Source organism: Nicotiana tabacum, chromosome 6 (genome assembly GCF_000715075.1).
Source record: "Nicotiana tabacum cultivar K326 chromosome 6, ASM71507v2, whole genome shotgun sequence".
NCBI classification, from domain to species: domain Eukaryota; kingdom Viridiplantae; phylum Streptophyta; class Magnoliopsida; order Solanales; family Solanaceae; genus Nicotiana; species Nicotiana tabacum.
Genome location: NC_134085.1, coordinates 158,272,423 through 158,290,990, shown reverse-complemented (window position 1 = coordinate 158,290,990; position 18,568 = coordinate 158,272,423). Strand labels below are relative to the sequence as shown.

General features: G+C 37.3%; 2 protein-coding genes across 2 annotated transcripts; one reads left to right on the top strand and one right to left on the bottom strand.

Annotated features, from left to right (window-relative positions):
• Positions 1 to 542: 542 nt before the first annotated feature.
• LOC142182132 (uncharacterized) lies at positions 543 to 1,238 on the bottom strand. Its single transcript, XM_075256100.1, has 3 exons — positions 1,214 to 1,238; positions 1,076 to 1,114; positions 543 to 865 (listed from the first exon to the last, which is right to left on the bottom strand). The coding sequence occupies exons 1-3, from the start codon at positions 1,236 to 1,238 to the stop codon at positions 543 to 545; spliced, it is 387 nt and encodes a 128-aa protein (XP_075112201.1).
• Positions 1,239 to 11,313: 10,075 nt separating this feature from the next.
• On the top strand, positions 11,314 to 18,496 carry LOC107805219 (sialyltransferase-like protein 2). The gene is made up of 12 exons (XM_016629214.2): positions 11,314 to 11,603; positions 11,730 to 11,803; positions 13,565 to 13,654; positions 13,927 to 14,004; positions 14,186 to 14,286; positions 15,182 to 15,374; positions 15,453 to 15,543; positions 15,617 to 15,681; positions 16,481 to 16,635; positions 16,752 to 16,833; positions 17,552 to 17,661; positions 17,799 to 18,496. The coding sequence occupies exons 1-12, from the start codon at positions 11,516 to 11,518 to the stop codon at positions 18,010 to 18,012; spliced, it is 1,341 nt and encodes a 446-aa protein (XP_016484700.1). The 5' UTR covers positions 11,314 to 11,515; the 3' UTR covers positions 18,013 to 18,496.
• The last annotated feature ends 72 nt before the right edge of the window (positions 18,497 to 18,568 follow it).

The following is an 18,568-nucleotide window of genomic DNA, read 5'->3' as shown; positions in this document are numbered from 1 at the left end:
TGCTTCATAATGTTGTCAGCAACGCTTTTTCGATTGAATCGTTTATCTGGAACCAGGTTCCTTTTTGCTGCTTTGTCAGGATTTTGTTTGTATTGCTCATGTTTCGTGAGTGGGCAATCTTTGATGAAATGCCCTGGCTTTCCGCACCTGTGATAGAGATCATTGTTCTTTGCTTTACTTGAACTACCCCATCTTTGGTATACCACCATTTCTTCGAACTACCTTTTAAAATCTTTTAGTAAGGTAGGCCATGTCACTATCTTCATCACTTGAGTCACTACTTTCAGCTTTGAGTTCTTTTCCTTCTTTGGCTCTCTCCTTTCACTGTCTTTCTTTATTTTCATCTCATATGTCTTCAGATTACCAATCAACTCATCCATGGTTATAGTTTGTAGGTCTTTAGCTTTAGTGATAGCATTTACCTTACTTTCCCATGAACTAGGTAGAACATTGAGGATTTTCCTTACAAACTTGTTTCTGGGAATAACATCTCCAAGTGAATTAAGCTCATTTATGATAGATATGAATCTGGTGTGCATATCTTATATAGACTCATCATCCTTCATCCTGAAGAGCGCATACTTTGTGGTGAGCATGTCAATCTTGGATTGTTTAACCTGAGTAGTTCCTTTGTGTGTAGTTTGCAATGCTTCCCATATTTCTTTGGCAGTGTCATAAGCTGAGACTCTGTTGTACTTATCGGGTCCTATACCACATACCAAGATTTTCTTAGCGTGATAGTTCTTTTCCACAGCTTTTCTGTCAATATCACTGTACTCCTTTCTGTTTTTCGGCACCATTGGTACGGTTTCTTCAAGCTTCTTCATAGGAACATGTGGACCATCACAAATGATGTCCCACAATTCTGAATCTTAGTTCATTATAAGATCATGCATGCGAGTCTTCCACCAGCCGTAGTACTGACCATTGAATCTAGGAGGTCTGTAGGTTGATTGTCCTTCCTCAAAGTTAGGTGGAGCAGCCATTGAGATCCTTTCCAGGTGTTAACCTTTTAGAAAAAACCCGCTCTGATACCAATCGTTAGTTTGTATGAGTCCACCAAACTGTAGAGTACCTGTTCCTCTATGAGATAATGCTGAGAATGCTAATAAAACTGAAAGTAAAGAAGACGCGGGATTTTTACGTGGAAAAATCCCACATAAGGGGATCAAAAAATCACGACCTACACTTGTAGGCTTTTAACTTCACTAACTTGCAATCTCACTATTAAAAGCCATTTTGCAATAACCCTATTACCAAGACTTCAACTAACTTGTAATGCTCTCACCACAAGCTACTTTATAACTCTCCTAGTTACAAAGGCTTTAAACTTATGACTAATCCTAGTCACAACATAAACTCAGAAGTTTATGGATTTTTGGTTTTTCCTAAGACAAAGCTTCTAAGAAAGTAAAATAGGAAATACAATGAAGAACAAATAACAAGATTACAACTCAACTACGAATATACATAAGCTCATTGTGAAACTGATCCTTAGTGGAGTAGTCTTCTTTTTCTTGACACACCAGTGATTTCAATGTCGGATGAACACTGTTATGCTTGAGAGAATATCACTGAATACACACCAATGTTGTGCCTTGCACCAGGTTGTTTTATCACAAAAGACATCACAACAGATAGTGATGTCAATTCTTGGTACATGTTTTTTCCCAATGAGAAGTGACCGTTGCACTATCACTTCTATGCAGTTGCATTCCAGCTGTATGTTGACTTGTATTTCTGTCAGAGAACCCTAAGGGACCAGGTCCTTGTTGTGTTCCTCTTTATAATTATTGCGGACAGTCATTGACTTGTACTTTTGTCGGAGAACCCTAAGGGACTAGATCACCAGGTCCCTGTTGTGTTCCTCCCTGTGGTTGTTCATTCATTTGCTGATTTTCAGACTGGACATTATTCAGTTGAAATGTATCCCATGTGGGTCAGGTTCTCTATCTGGTTCTTCACAATAAGTTTGTTAGATCATCAAAACATAAGAAGCATAAGACAAAGACATTGAAAACCCATCAGGTGGCATCCCGCTTCTATGCTAGGCGGTCTATTTTTCCCCTCAGCTCATCGGCTGAAGCCTTGACCCCGTCCATCTCAGCCTTGAGCTCGTTGATCAAGGTTATCTTCTCTTGGACTTGCGAGGTTGCGGCATTAGCATCGGTGTTTAGCCTCTCATTATCAATCTCTAGCACTCTCACCTTCTCGACCAGAAGAGCATGGTCCTGTTTCACTTCGAGGCCTCCTTTTGGGCCTTCTCCAGCTCGTCCCGAAGGGCAGGGATCTCGGCTATGTCCTTAAGGACTTCATCCAACTACTCATAAAGAGCTTTGTACATATTTGTTTGCTAGACCTGCTCCTTTAGCTCGAATTCGAGGTGACTCACCTCCATCCTCGACCAGCGAAAGCTTTCATTATTGTTACACCCCATACTTTAATATCAGGCGAGACAAAAATGAGCCGTTCGATTAGAATGAGTCAGGGTTCATCAATATTTAGACCTATCAATTTTTACTTATTTTCTTAATATCAAATTATTTAGTTTGGTGTAAATACCATGTGCGAATAAATATATTTTGTAACAGAGTTAAGCCTATTAGCTCCTGTAAAGAGGGTATTTTTGAGCGCTTTCTTCTTTTTCTTTGTGTGTGTGTGGGGGGGGGGGGGAGGTGGCATGTCCTACCAATAAAGTTGAAGAATCTTAACCAATATGTGTCTAGCTTGTTTTATTTCATGGGAGACTTCTCAGCTAATAAATTTATCAAACTAGTAACAATATAGTACTTTAAAAGAATGATTATCGAACTTTACACGTCTCTCTTAAAAAAATCCACAGAATAGCACTCTAGTACTTCCACTCTAATATAGTATAAAAATAAAAAGATTATCGTTTTTAAGTCATAGAAAGAGAGTCTACACTTGTAACCAAATTTAAAAAAAATTCCAGCATCATCTTCACTTAATTTTCCTTTCTTAATATGCGACATTAGGTTTGCTTCTCTATTCAAGACCCCGAAAGTTTAACAACCGTGATACCGCTAGATATTATGTTAGTGTGGTATTTTCTTTTAAGTGAAGTATTTTAGTAAAAGTTTTATAAGTATAATTTTGGATAGTTAACATTTTAATATTTTCGGATATGATAATTATACACATAATATGATAAAGTTTATGAGATTTTCTTTATTGTTATTTTCTCACAAGAAAAGAAGGTTATCTTTTTACCATTTTAAGAATTAAGCGTACGAAAATTTGTACTCTTTATACGAGATTAGAAAAATTATAAGTAAAAAAAATATATGTATTTTTACATGGATGTAATAGTGTATGTATTTATTTTGTATGGTACCACATGACCATGATAGTAAAGTATATTATAGTATGATATATAAAGTGAATTAAAAGTAAATAGTATTTTTAGTAATTTGAGATAATTTTTAATTACGTGGGTAATTGGTTAATTATCGGGTAACAGGTCGTTACCTAATTAATTAATTCAATGTTTAGATAAGCTTGCCCACCCTAAAACGTGGCAGTCCCCTTTCAACTTAAGATGACTCTTAAGCCACATGTATACTTATACTATTAACTACTCATCAATCTTTCATATTGGGAAGTGTAATTTAATTAGTCTTGGAGTAAAGAGGACAACAACAATCCAAAGAGGAAGTACTGTATCAACAAATCATTGAAGGAAACATTAAAGCTATTCACAAAGATGATGGTTTTGAGATCTAGATTTGGGTAATTTTTGGTTTTATCTAAATTAATCCTTATTGCCTAATAATGAATGCATTGACACCCCTAGAAGGTATGATGTGCTCGTCTTGTCCATGTCTAGAGCCCATGGTTGTTCATTTGGAATGAATTTGAGGCTTGCTTTTCCACACACTTCAATGTGTGTTTTTTGTAAAGAAAGAAACAATTTGAAGCTTGAATTTTAGAATCTCAAAATGGGATGACAGTTTGCAAGACTTGCAACAATATTGAGTATGTGTGGTCTTGTTGTCTTCTCACTTTCATATAGAAACCAATCTTGCTCTCTGTTATTTTACCTTATAAAAACCTCCAAATTGATAATACAGCTCCTTAGAGTTTTTTTTGGGAAAGTGATGTAGGTGAACAACTGGAGTGCAAAAGAGAATCAGTTCAGGCATAGATAATTAGTTCGACGAGCCCTCATAGTAAACGAGATTGACATTCAATGAATGATTAGTAAGAATCCACCTTATTCGGAGCACAGCCAAGTCTATGAGTCATCGTATCAGAGTTTTGTTACAGACTTATGGGTAGGTTGGTACCCTATCCTATTTACTGTTAAACAATCTTAGAGTCTTTGTAAACATATGTTTATTTTGTACAGTATGTCAGAGGCCTTGACGTCCCATATGTATTCATATTTTAAGAAAAAAGGTTTACTGATACAATGTTGTCTACTTAAAATTATACATTACGAGTTGTGGCCATGTTGGCTCATGATAGTTACAAAAGGAATGAATGAGTTTCAGAGTGGTTCGCTCGGGCCAGTGCAGCACCGAGTGTCAGCCACATCTCCCAAGGTTGGGGCGTGACAAAGTGGTATCAGAGCGGGTAGTGTCCTAGGGAGTCTACAAAAACGTGCCTAGTTGAGTCTCACTTATGGGTGTGTTGCACGCCACATTTATAATTGAGAGGCTATAGGGCATATAGGAAATGTTGCCCTTCTTTTGTTTCCAGATCGTGCCATAGAGCTAAGTAGTAAGAAGTCAGTATAAAGTTTCCACCGAATTTTGTATGCATCAGAGGTGCTATTATAATAGAGCTTTAAGGTATAGATCCAATTTCAACCTATGTGGAAGAAAAATTATGAAAGAAACAGAAGTTATGATGCGATATTGAAAGGTAAGTACGGTAAAAGTGAAGAAAAATATGAGATACTCAAGTGCAGAAGGTTGTAAATAATCGAGACTTCAGATAGAGGTTAGGTTTAGTTTAGTTTACAGAGGAGACCTTAGCGAAAATTTTGTAAATCTCTAAGAGTTACCATTCGAGGACGAATGTTTCTAAAGGGGGGAAAGATGTTACACCCCGTACTTTAATATCAGGCGAGACAAAAATGAGCCGTTCGATTAGAATGAGTCACTGTTCATCATTATTTAGACCTATCAATTTTTACTTGTTTTCTTAATATCAAATTATTTAGTTTGGTGTAAATATCATGTGCAAATAAATATATTTTGTAATGGAGTTAAGCCTATTAGCTCCTGTAAAGATGGTATTTTTGAGCGCTTTCTTCCTTTTCTTTGTGGGGGAGGAGGAGGCATGTCCTACCAATAAAGTTGAAGAAACTTAACCAATATGTGTCTAGCTTGTTTTATTTCATGAGAGACTTCTCAGCTAATAAATTTATCAAACTAGTAACAATAGTACTTTAAAAGAATGATTATCGAACTTTACACGTCTCTCTTAAAAAAAATCCAAAGTATAGCACTCTAGTACTTCCACTCTAATATAGTATAAAAATAAAAAAGATTATCGTTTTTAAGTCATAGAAAGAGAGTCTACACTTGTAACCAAATTAAAAAAAATTCCAGCATCATCTTCACCTAATCTTCCTTTCTTAATATGCGACATTAGGTTTTCTTCTCTATTCAAGACCCCGAAAGTTTAGCAACCTTGATACCGCTAGATATTATGTTAGTGTGATATTTTCTTTTAAGTGAAGTATTTTAGTAAAAGTTTTATAAGTATAATTTTGGATAGTTAACATTTTAATATTTTTGGATATGGTAAATTATACACATAATATGAGAAAGTTTATGAGATTTTCTTTATTGTAAAGATAAAAATTATTTTCTCACAAGAAAAGAAGGTTATCTTTTTACCATTTTAAGAATTAAGCGTACGAAAACTTGTACTCTTTATATGAGATTAGAAAAATTATAAGTTAAGAAAATATATGTATTTTTACATGGATATTTTAATAAAATAATAGTGTAAGTATTTATTTTATATGGTACCACATGACCATGATAGTAAAGTATATTATAGTATGATATATAAAGTGAACTAAAAGTAAGTAATATTTTAAGTAATTTGAGATAATTTTTAATTACGTGGGTAATTAGTTAATTATCGGATAACGGGTCGTTAATTAATTAATTAATTCAATATTTAGACAAGCTTGCCCACCCTAAAACGGCAGCCCCTTCTCAACTTAAGATGATTCTTAAGCCACATAGATACTTATACTATTAACTATTCATCAATCTTTCATATTGGGAGGTGTAATTTAATTAGCCTTGGAGTAAAGAGGGCAACAACAATCCAAAGAGGAAGTACTGTATCAACAAGTCATTGAAGGAAACATTAAAGCTATTCACAAAGATGATGGTTTTGAGATCTAGATTTAGGTAATTTTTGGTTTTATCTAAATTAATCCTTATTGCCTAATAATGAATGCATTGACACCCCCGAGAGGTATGATGTGCTTGTCTTGGCCATATCTGGAGCCCATGGTTGTTTATTTGGAATGAATTGAAGGCTTGCTTTTCCATACACTTCAATGTGTTTTTTTTAAAGAAAGAAACAATTTGAAGCTTGAATTTTAGAATCTCAAAATGGGATGACAGTTTGCAAGACTCACAGCAATTTTGAGTATATGTGGTCTTGTTGTCTCCTCACTTTCATATAGAAATCAATCTTGCTCTCTGTTATTTTACCTAAAAAAAACTCCAAATTGATAATACAGCTCCTTGGAGTTTTTTTTTGGGAAAGTGATGTAGGTGAACAACTGGGGTGCAAAAGAGAATCGGTTTAGGTATAGATAATCAATTTGATGAGCCCTCATAGTAAACGAGATTGCCATTCAACGAATGATCGGTAAAACTCCACCTCATTCGGAGTACAGCCAAGTCTATGAGTCATCGTATAAGAGTTTTGCTACAGACTTATGGGTAGGCCAATACCCTGTCCCATTTAATGTCAAATAATCTTAGAGGCTTTGTAGACAAAGGTTTATTTTATACAGTATGTCAGAGGTCTTGACGGCCCATATGTATTCATATTTTAAGAAAAATGGTTCAGTGATACAATATTGTCTACTTACAATTGTACATTACGAGTTATGGCCATGTTGGCCCATGATAGTTACAAAAGGAATGAATAAGTTTCAGAGTGGTTCGCCCAGGCCAGTGCGGTACCAGGTGCCAACCACGCCTCCCAAGGTTGGGGCGTGACAATTATGAAGCACCGAGGCCTGAGATAAAGAAAGAAAATTGTGAGGAAACCGTTAAGGCAACCTGAACTCATTAAGATGAAAATGGAAGAAGGTATACCCGATTCTGCGCCTGCTGAGCCTCGTTGAAAAGACTTGGACCATTTACCTCGTTCATCTTCACTTGGTCTTCCTCAATTACCAAGGAATGGAGATAGCTTGCCACTCCAATAAGCCCAGAAAACATGCCGGTATCCGCTAGCATCATGGACATGACCATCTTCTTTTGTCAGGGTCCACATTTGGGGTCAAAAACTGCTTTTGGAGCTTCGAGCTTGAACTCAGCCCACATTCTCCCGGTTGCATGACCCTTTTTGAGATACCCAGGTGGCCAAAGCTAGAGTAATCCTCTAGCATGTCGACGTCCACACCCTCGAAAAATGAGTTAATGGCTTCATCTACAGCCTGGGACGCTTTGGTCGGCTTCTCTTCGGTGACCCGAGCTTTATCTAAAATGGCATCCATACGAGGATGTGACTCTTGAATGTGGATGATGGCCTCGCTTTCAGAGATGCCCCTCCTCAGGCCCGGAGGGGCTTCTTGCGAAGCAGCATCCACACTTTCTTCTTCGGGACTTCGAGCTAAGGAGGATTCAGCCCTACGAGCATTCCCCTTTGGAGACACCGGCTCTTGGTCAACATCGATCAGCTCATGAGTGACAACTCCATATCCTCGTCATCCTCGAGAAAATCCTTGAGCCGATGGAGAGCTTCAAAATCCAGGACTCGGGCACCCGAAGTCCTTTTGGTGCTCTTTCTGACCCTGAGCACGATCCTTTTTCTCTTCTTGGCCTCGGGAGGAGCATCCGAGGAGTCAGGGGATATTTTCTTCTTCTTCTTCTTCTTCTTCTTCTTCGTTTTCTCCTCCTCCTTCTTCGCAGCAGTTTCAGCAACGATCTGTAGAGAAGCAGAGGGTTGAAGTTACGACATCGATGATTTCTCGAAGTTTGGTAGTTTTGGGCAAGCCTGTGAAAAAAGGACTTAGCCATGGCAATAACAGAATAAAAAATTCAACCGAAGAAAGATACTTACCATGAGAACGAGACTCTCATTTGCCCTTGGAGAGCTTACGCCACTCACGCTCGGAATAGGTGAGCTGCTTGCATATACCCTCGATCCACTCCCTAAAGTGCGAGACCGTATTGGGGACTTGGGGGACAGCTGCATGTCAAATTAAAATCGTCATGAGAATGAAAAATAGACACAAAAAAATACTTTGATGACTTAAGGGGAAGTAAACTTATAGTTTGAGTTCCACTTCTCGGTGAACGACATGAACTCGGAAGGAATGATGTGCTCGGTCTTTATCCGACCAAACCTACCCAGCCAACCTCGGTCCCTATTTACGTCTATACATGAGAATGGAGTTTTCTTTGCCCGACGGGCAAGTTTGATTAACCCTCATCGGAAGATTCGAGGGCTGTAAACTTGGAGCAGGTGATCAACTGTGAACCGAGAATCCTCCGTATTGTTTGTAAAGTGACAGAGAAGGGTCACGATCCTCCAAAAAGAAGGGTAAACTTGGAGAGGCAAATTTTTTACCTCTTGCAAAGTTGTAAGACCACCGTATCAATAGAACCAAACGTGAAAGGATACGTGTAAACATTTAAGTATCCTCCACGTGCGTCGTGATGTCCTCTTCAGGATTGGGAAAGACTATGTCCTTGCCTTCCCATTTACAGTCCTCTCGGACAGCTTCGTGCACTTCCTCCGTAATGGAGCAAACGTACCTCCATGCCTCTTCACCTTTATCCCCTTGTGTGGAGGCTTTTTCAACTTTTAAAGTCATTATCTATAGAGCAGTCGTCGGGGATAAAATCGAAAAGAGGAGGTCTTGGGGCTACTATCGGAGTCGCTGCCTCGATGCTAGTGGCTGAGGAAGAAGTCGTTGGAGCAGTGTTTCGGGGAACCGACTTTGAAGTTTTAGCCATCTTTGTGGAATATGAAGATTTGAAGGTTTGAAGATTTGATATGAGGATTTGAAGGTTTGGAGATGAGCTATGGAGGTATATAGATGTGAAGAATAAGTTATGAAGATTTGAAGGATTGGCAAACAGATGAGGGTATAAAAAACCCGAGGGTAACTCAAAGAAATTCGAAATCAAAAAGTAAAAAAGTGAAAATAGGAAACCGGAGCTTCTATGGGGAAAGAATAATGAATGCATGAAATTTCAAATTCGGTAACTACCGAGGATGATCAACCGACGACTGACATGTGTCCAAAATTAGAGCGTCGTGACTGATGGGACGTTTCAGTTCGTCAACTTACTTATGGTGTGCGAGGGAAGGAACCGGGGTCAACTAGTCATTTCTCATCGCTCCTATAATCTACTTTTTGAGAAGTGAGGGGACTATTTGTGTACTGGTAAAATTAGGAATAGATTTACCCTCGATTTTTCGATGAAGAAGCGAAGAACAACGTTATTCGTTACTAGCTCGAATGAGTCTAAAGGTACCCACAGATTGGAATCGGGGGCAGACGAATGACACGTCGAGAATCGAGCATGGTCGAACCCGGAAAAAATAAGCTTGAGCGAAATGAAGAATTAAGGGTAAAGGACGGCTAAAGAGGACAAAATTGGGAGCTGAAATATCCGCCATCAGCCGGATATTGCGTTACGAATAACTTTTGTTATCAATTGCGGATCATGTTTTCTTAGGAGAAAAGGAAAGGAAGGACTTTTACCTTATTTAGACTTGTATTAGGGTTAAAACTCCTCTACTATATAAAGAGGGGAACCTTTTTATTTTTGGTCATTGTTGGCACGCATATCAAAGCATTAAAAGTTTATTATAGCTCTTATCGTTTGTTTAAGTATTCTTCAGTTGTTCATTGACTTAGCTGTATCCTAACTCCATCTTGAGGGCTCATTTGTGGTTGATTATTAGCGTTTAAGCCTAACACGGGGCTTAATTACTTCAACGTATTAGTTTGATTGTTTATTCTCATTTCAATTATTTACTATTCTTTAATCATTTGTGTTAAATTAAACCACATATCCTTTAAATCGGGTATAACTTTAATTGTTATATATTTTAAGGGTAAACAAAGGTGAACATATGTTCATGGATTACTATTTTTATTGATTTGTTCAAATAATAATAATTCCATTTATTCTCTGTTCTTATTTATTATTTTTATAAGAAAATTATTCCAAAATACTTGTTATTTTACAAAATCAAGAAAGAACTAACGAACAGAAAAAGGTGAGCATTTATTAGAAAAAAGTTAATAAGGTAAAAAATCGAAAAATAACCATAAAAGGGCAAAAAATGTGATGCCCTTGACGGAGGACGGGCTGACGAGGGCGGGTCAAACAGGACTGACAGGCTTCTAGGTTGGCAAGCTTATGAAGAAGGACAACATATGTCACCTTAGGCGAATCCCACATCGGAATAGAAGAGCAAAATAAAGAGATTCATAAGTCATGACACAAGTTCACATGGTACACACTTTTGGGGCTCGAGGTAGTGCCCGAAAGATAAATCCGTATGGACCTAGACCAAAAGCGAACAATATGTGCCATGGGCTTGGGTCCTGATAAAAAAAATACTCATAACATATCAAATCTATTCTATGATTGTCCTCTATTAATCTATTAACCATAGATTTTGGGTATATTTTTTCAAAAAATATTTTGAAAATACTGTTTGTTCATGAAACATGATCAGTTTTTGAAAAAAAGTTGTTTTTTTTTCAAGTTCTCAAAACTGGTTTAGGGCAGTTTTTGGGTTTTTTTTCCACTCATAAAACTTTTAAGTTTTTTTTCTCCAAATAAAGTGCATATCCAAACACAACTTCAACTTTCAAAAATTATTTTTCGACATAATTTTAATTTTTTTTTTCAAGTTTCAACCAAATCTATGTCCAAACGCTAGCTATATGTTGACAATTACCTTAGGGTCTAAAATGGAATAGTAGTATTTCAATGGGCAGTAGAAGGAATATTGTAAGTTTAGGAGCCTAAACTGAAGTACAAACAAGTTGGTGTGTCTGAAAGACACGCTTTTAAACTTCATTGGTAATAACTAAACAACGAAAAAAAGTAAAGGGAAGCTTCCGGTGCATCAATGTGTTCGCTGATTTGAGAGCGAAAATTTAAGACAGTTTCAATTTCCTCTTCCAGATCTAACGCTTGCCATTCACACACACACACACACACACACACACACACACGGGGAAAAGAGAGCAATAGATTCATTAATTGATCGATTGAAGTTCAGAAGATTGGCGAAGTAGTAATATAGATTTTAGATGAAGCTATTGAAGCTGGCATTTTTAGTTGCTTTGGCATCTGGACTTGGAGCTATTCTCATCTACATCACTGGTTTCTCCACTCCACGTGCGTAGATAATTCATTTACCAGTTCTTTTATTCGCACTAAAATATAGAAAAAAATTCACAATTTGGGTGTGCACCGACTTGTGAATGTGAATGAATTGATAAAATTTGTTCGTTATATGTGTAGATGGATCATATCATGTCTCGGATGAGGATTTGGAGGCATTACGAACTCTACAGAGTGGTTTCCAGAAGTGCGTGGTGAGTTGGACTTGTGTTGGCTTTTGGTTATGCGTTTTCAGTTTTGATATGGAAGTTTCTTCTCATTGCTTAATTAAGCTTTAAAGTATCTGAATTGTCAAATACAAAGGTGAATCTCTATTTGTGCACTTCTTTTAGTTACGGCATTGGCGAGAAGCTAGAAAATGAAGGAATCTTAGGCTTCATTGGTATATTACTGTTCAATTATTGCTAACTTAGATCGCGGGACACTAAACCTTAGTCTGTAATCTAGCATATCTAGACTTGTCTGATTGAACGTCTTTTACCTAATATTTCATGTTAAATTGCGGTGCAAAGATCAGAATCAGTAACTTGCTCTTTTAGGCAGTAGGCTAATATTGGTTAAGCTTAGGTCAGTGTTTGTTACCTCTCTCTGTGTGTTTTCTGATATCATTAGTTTAATATCTGCAGCATTTTCGTTTTGCTAAGTATATGGAATGACATTCTTCATAAGTTTAAGATGAAAGCTGAAGAATAATTTTTTTCTAAGTAAGCAAAAGGTTTCATTAATGCCCAAAAGGCAAGCACTAAGATAGTGCTGGTTTTCACAAAAGAGAACCAACTCTTCACGATCAGCTTTCTCGTAATGCATCTACCAAACTATTCTCATAATACATAATGTAATTTACACCAGAGAGCTAAAATACTAAAACACTTTAACTTAAAAATATGTCTGAGGTCTTTCATTCGCAAAACCCAAGCAATGCAGCTGGTATTTTGTTCTACATCCCCTTCAATTTTATCTGAACTTACATCCATCTCACCAACAAAATAAATTGGCATCACTCATTCAACTCTATAAATTTGAGAAACAGTACCCAAAATTGCGCTGCCACAGGGAAATGCAAATAGGTGTTCATTTATATGCTCCACACTTGTTGCATTTGCTGCATGATTGCAGTCTTCTCCTCTGCAAATTCCTCTGTGTCAAGCGGGTATGATGCACCGTTAACCAACTAAAGCAAGTGTATTTATAAGGGGCATTGCCATTGGTCTTCCATATCATTTTCCACATCCACTGTAAATCTGAGTCCAATGGTGGTGAGGCTTTGGTAGCAAGACTTACAGTGAACCTTCCACTACTGATAGCAGTCCAGATCTGTGAGTAAGATTTGTCTGAAAAAGCACTAACCTGCCCCAAATCTTGGAGCTATTTTATCCGTGCTCCAATTAAAGCATTCCTTCTAAAACCAGTGCAGTCGTTCCTAGTTCTGCACTGAGCAATAGTTGCTTCTGTCTCTGCTGCAAAGCTAAATAGATATGCGTACTTTGGCTTCATGAGGGGTTGAAAAAACTGAAGAATACTACTCTTTGCAATATTTTTGAGAGTTCTGCTTTTTCCCCCTTGGCAACTTCAGTTGTAGTGAGAATATACTGTGTTTTGGTTATTGTGTTTGTGGTTTATACGTGAATGACCCGAGATTGCTATGCTTCAGCTGTCAGATTTTTAAGATTGGTTGACATATATCTGCATACATTGTTTTCTGGAGGGGTTGAAAAAGCTGAAGAGCGCTGTTCTTTGCAATATTTTTAGAGTTCTGCTTTTTCTCCCCTTTGGTAACTTCAGTTGCAAAACTAGTGAGGATATACTTTGCTTTGGTTATAGTGTTTGTTGTTTATACATAAGGCATGAGAAATGACTGGGGATTAATGTACATCAGCTATTAGATCTTTATGATCGGTTGACAACATATTTCTTCAGACTTGTTTGTTATATTTGCTAACTTTAAAGTGATGCAGAGTGCAAATGGATTAGGTTTACAAGCTGTGAGTGGCAGGGACTATTGCGAGGTTATAATGAGGTTTCCCAGTGAAACAGTTCCAAAATGGGTAAGTTTTTCTTTCGTGCACTGCAACCCCCCAAACCAAAAAAAAAACAAACAAAAAAAAGCTCTCCATGTTTCTCTGTCCTAGCTACCATGCTAGTTTGATCTTCTTCATCATTATAATTCTGACACATCAAAAGCCTAATTCTCTTTCTTGCACAAGAACTTGATTGTCCCTTTCTCACTGATACTTATTTCATAAAATGCAACTTGCAAATAGTTGTTGAATATCCTAAGCTAGTAACTAACCACCTTTTTTTGTTCCACATCCAATAGAAAGATCCAAAAACGGGAGAGCTTGAGGGCTTGTCATATGAGCTGAATTTATGTGAAGCTGTGGCTATTTGGGAACAGGTCACTAAGTTTTTCACTTGACTACAGGATTTAATTTGTACTATTTGTGTTATTATTGAAATTAAAGTGTTCTGCTTCTCCAGCTAGAGCATTTGCTTGAAGCTGGCTTACCTAATATTTACAGCTTGTGTATTGTTTTACATACAACAATTGATTTAAATACAGTGGGATGATTGCTCAGGTGAGGAACAGTACCACAGTACTCACTAAAGAGTACATTGATGCTCTACCAAATGGATGGGAGGACTATGCATGGCGGAGGATTAACAAGGGAGTACTCCTGTAAGCGTTATCTCTCACTCGACCATATGGTTCTTGACATTGTTGGTACTATCACGTAGAATTCCTTAAATATATAAGTGCATAACTAGCTGCATAAACATGAACGGAATGATTGAATTTTTCTTCAAACAGGCAAATACACTATAGATACTTGTCCTTCTAATGTAATACGTTATGTTGCTAACTTTTTGGATCAGTAAAGAAATTTCATTAATAGCAAAAACAGCGCTAAGAAAGTGCTAGAATATTTACATCAGAAATTCAGAATCATTCAGCAGGCCGCAAAAGGCAAAAAGGCCAGTCTAGCTCTAAGCCATAAACATCACCTGCCCATGTAATGATCCTATAACTTCTAGCATAGATTCAGCAACATCTGTATACTCCATTTTGCACAAAAAAAAGACAGTTAAGTTTTGTCTCTACACTGGATTATACTGACCCTCGACGCACCTCTAGTTCCTCTCTTCTCGTAAAACCCACCAAATACATGCTGGAATTGTATTCCATTTCTTCAAAATTTCTTTTTGCCTGTCTTTTCTGAACCAGCAATATAGTAGCTCATAAGTAGTCTTTGGCATTACAACTGTAGCCCCTATATACCAAAACATAGCTGCCAAAATTGGTGGGATACAGAACACTGTAGGAATAAGTGATCAACACTTTCACTCTCTTTATGTTGCTAACTTCTTGATCTAATATAACTGAAATCTTCTATGTGATCTTACAGCAGTGTGCAATGTGTATTTCTATATCATAGGATTGTTAACTCTTAATGTAAGGCAAAGTTCTTCAATCTTTGATTAGAACTTGAAGATTACATGAACTTCAACTTCCTGTAACTAAAGAATCTGGGTGGTGTGCTGATTATAGTGGATGCATCACTTTTCTGGTGCAGGAACCGATGTGAAAATAGAACTCTTTGCATGGAGAAGCTCTCTCTAGTACTTCCAGAAAGACCACCTTTATACCCAAGGCAGTATGGTCGATGTGCTGTTATTGGAAACTCGGGGGATCTTCTGAAAACAAAATTTGGCGATGAGATCGATAGCTATGAAGCTGTTTTCAGGGAAAATGGAGCACCGATACAGGTTTTGCAATCTTATCAACTTCTTCGTTTCACTTGCTTTTGTGTACCCTTAACACCTCCCTCTTTATTGTTTTGACAGAACTACACGGAATTTGTGGGCTCCAAAAGTACATTTCGCCTTCTTAATAGGGGTTCCGCTAAAGCTCTTGACAAAGTAGCGGAGTTGTATGGTATTGGCACCATTCCACTTGTTGTAGGGTTTGATCTTTATTACAATCATGTTAAAAATCTTAAATTCTACAGACAAAGGAAAGGAGGTGCTGATAGTCAAAACAACTATACATGACATCATGAACAAGATGATTCGGGTGAGTATGTTCTTCTGTAATTGATAAGCATGGAAGTTTAAATTATCTTATTGTTTTGCATGATGTGCAATGACTTAGACTATCTTAAAGAACCATCTACCATTGGAGGAAGTAAGAGAATATGTTCCATGGAATTTTAATATTTGATCTGGATCCTGGTGCACTTAACAAACCCATACCCAATGTTCACCTGCGAGATGATCCATGTTGATATGATGATGGTTAACTATTATCCCCAAGCTTACTTGTTAGAAGACTGAATGTGTATTTCTTCGTAGCAAGACAGAGAAGAACAAAATTATTCGTCTGGATGGTTTGGAGGAAATAGATATGTCATATGGTTAGAGAAAAGAAGATATGAAACAAATGGGGTGTTTAGTATTGCATCCCAGAGAACTGAGAGTATCAGTCATGTTGTGTAACTACACTAGAATTCTGCAATGTAGAATGTAAGCACAACTATAATCATTACACTGACTGCACATCCCAAGCTGACTTCTGTGCTGTTGTTTGGGAACTTCTATCTACTAAGCCAAATCTATGGTGTGTTATTTCTTATATCTAGTTTGGGAAGACGTTTTCCCTTTTGAAACGAAATAAAAACCAGAATTTTGGTTTTGTTGTCTGTGTGTAAAATACTTCTTTGTTATGTGCTGCTTGTTATTGTATAGCTAATGTATCCACTCCAAAGTGTTTTGCCTTAAACTAGATATTTCGCCATACAATACAATATAGTTGTTTCTCAGGCAGAGTGGAAATTATTTATTTACACCTTCCTGTGTGGTATGTCTTTCTGTAGGAAGTTCCAATTCTCAACCCAGTATATCTCATGTTGGGTGCATCCTTTGGTTCTGCAGCAAAAGGAACTGGACTAAAGGCTCTAGAATTTGCCCTTTCCATGTGTGATACTGTTGATATGTATGGTTTTACAGTTGATCCAGGCTATAAAGAATGGTAAGATGAAGCTAAAACAGCTTATATCAGATTCGTTTTATCTAAATATTGTAGAACATAGTGACCAGATCTTCATGTCCAGCATACCTGATCAGAAAGTGTTTGTATCATCTCAGGACCAGATATTTCTCAGAGTCTCGGCAAGGTCATACACCTCTGCAGGGAAGGGCATACTATCAAATGATGGAATGCCTAGGGGTTAGTGATAACTGCTTTTACAAAGATGCTAATCTGTTTACTTTTCCCCAAATAGTGTCTTTCATCACTTCAGTTATAATGATAAATCTAAGGGGTGGTAAGTTGTCCATATTATGAAGAAAAATATAGTTAACTGCTTAACGTTAATTATCAAAGAAGAAAGTAAGCACACTTATCACAGAAGAGACAGAGAATGGAGATCACAGATTTTCCTGTAACACACTTTCACATACATGGACCTTGTAGACAGAGGCGGATCCAGGAATTAAATCCTATGGGTTTCACTTTCAAGGTTTTTAGCATTGAACCCATTACATTTTTAAAGTAATGGGTTTACATCTACTATTTTTACAATTTTAATGAATTTTTACATATAAATTTTTATTTCGCGTTGAAAGTTATGGGTTCAATTGAATCCGTTGGTTGAACACTACATATGCCTCTGCTTGTAGATACATCCTGGAGGCAGCCTAGTGCACTAAGCTCCCGCTAAGTGCGGGGTCTGGGGAAGGGACGGGCCACAAGGGTCTGGATACACCCTGGAGGAACACTAAAATTTTACCCTAAAATAGAAAATTGAGAAACAGTCATAAGAGAACTAGTAACAAAGCACTCGGGCGCTTCCATTTCCGGCTGATGTTACTTTTTTTTCTTTCACAGTTTTATGAATTTCCTTCATTGATAAATTGCCAATCTAACTTTTATCAAATTTTTAAAGCTTATTAAAATCCATTCCCCAATGCGAGCGGATCCAAATCGTGTTGTGAAGTGGTTATCCAGCCGCAGCTCAATCACTGCTGCCCGAATTGCATCAGAGAAATTGCTGAGGTAAATGATCATATTTCCTGCTGCCGCAATAACCTTTAATTCAATTGTCAAGAAATCCACATCCCAATGTAGTCTCAAGTTTCTTTGTTCAAATTGTTTGACAATTTCATTTAAGCTCGGTCTGCATGTCTCTACAGGAGGGTAGGAGCTGGATCGACCAATCTTTTGGCTACATGCTCCATCATTAAGAAACAAAAAGGAAAGAATGTGGACATATCAAACCTTAGAAAAGCAGCCGTTGAACATCACAAATATGTAAAAGGCACTACAATGTATCCTTTGGAGCACAATCCAGGACATGGCCAACTCTGCACAGTTACCAACAAATTGATAATCAGAAAACTGAACTAACAATAAGATCATTAGACCAGATTTCAGGGTTATTCTCTGAAAAGGGTCTTGCGTGCCGTGGGAAGATAGCCTGCCAATCTTCTTTTATGTGCATTTTTTGACCACTCAACTGTCTTCAGAATCTGCAGCGCTTGAGACCTGTGAATGTTACACACAACGTTGGTTTAAGCCTTATTGACGAGGCACGTGGAAGGTTAAGGTGGCTCTTACCAAATTATACGACATGAGTTTTCCATTTATTTTTGTATTCTTTTGGCGGCTTGTATGGGACAGATTATTTTCTTTTTCAAGTTTAACCCTCTTAGATGTATATCAGCTAGCACCTCTCTTCTACGGGTAGTTGGTTTTAGTATGAAATGAAGAAGTCAAGCAGTAACTGACATTATTTTATGGATTAGAAAATTTAGGCTTTTTATCCATTTAATTGATGGCGTCATTAAGCAACAAAATTTCATCTTGAGATATAAAATTCATATTTTTGTTCTTTTTCGGTTTTTTTCTTTCCTCTTTCCTGTTTTTCAAAACACACATCATTGGAGTTCTTGAATTCTTTTTT

What these genes read in the sequence shown, in the direction of transcription:
- LOC142182132 (XM_075256100.1), bottom strand. Translation starts at nt 1,238, where the DNA reads ATGGCTTTTAATAGTGAGATTGCAA. An exon ending in TTTTAATAGTGAGATTGCAA is followed by an intron (nt 1,115 to 1,213) that starts GTTAGTGAAGTT and finishes CTTTACTTTCAG; the next exon opens with TTTTATTAGCATTCTCAGCA. An exon ending in ATTATCTCATAGAGGAACAG is followed by an intron (nt 866 to 1,075) that starts GTACTCTACAGT and finishes ACTAAGATTCAG; the next exon opens with AATTGTGGGACATCATTTGT.
- LOC107805219 (XM_016629214.2), top strand. Translation starts at nt 11,516, where the DNA reads ATGAAGCTATTGAAGCTGGCATTTTTAGTTGCTTTGGCATCTGGACTT. An exon ending in AAAATGGAGCACCGATACAG is followed by an intron (nt 15,375 to 15,452) that starts GTTTTGCAATCT and finishes TTGTTTTGACAG; the next exon opens with AACTACACGGAATTTGTGGG. An exon ending in GCATCAGAGAAATTGCTGAG is followed by an intron (nt 17,662 to 17,798) that starts GTAAATGATCAT and finishes ATGTCTCTACAG; the next exon opens with GAGGGTAGGAGCTGGATCGA.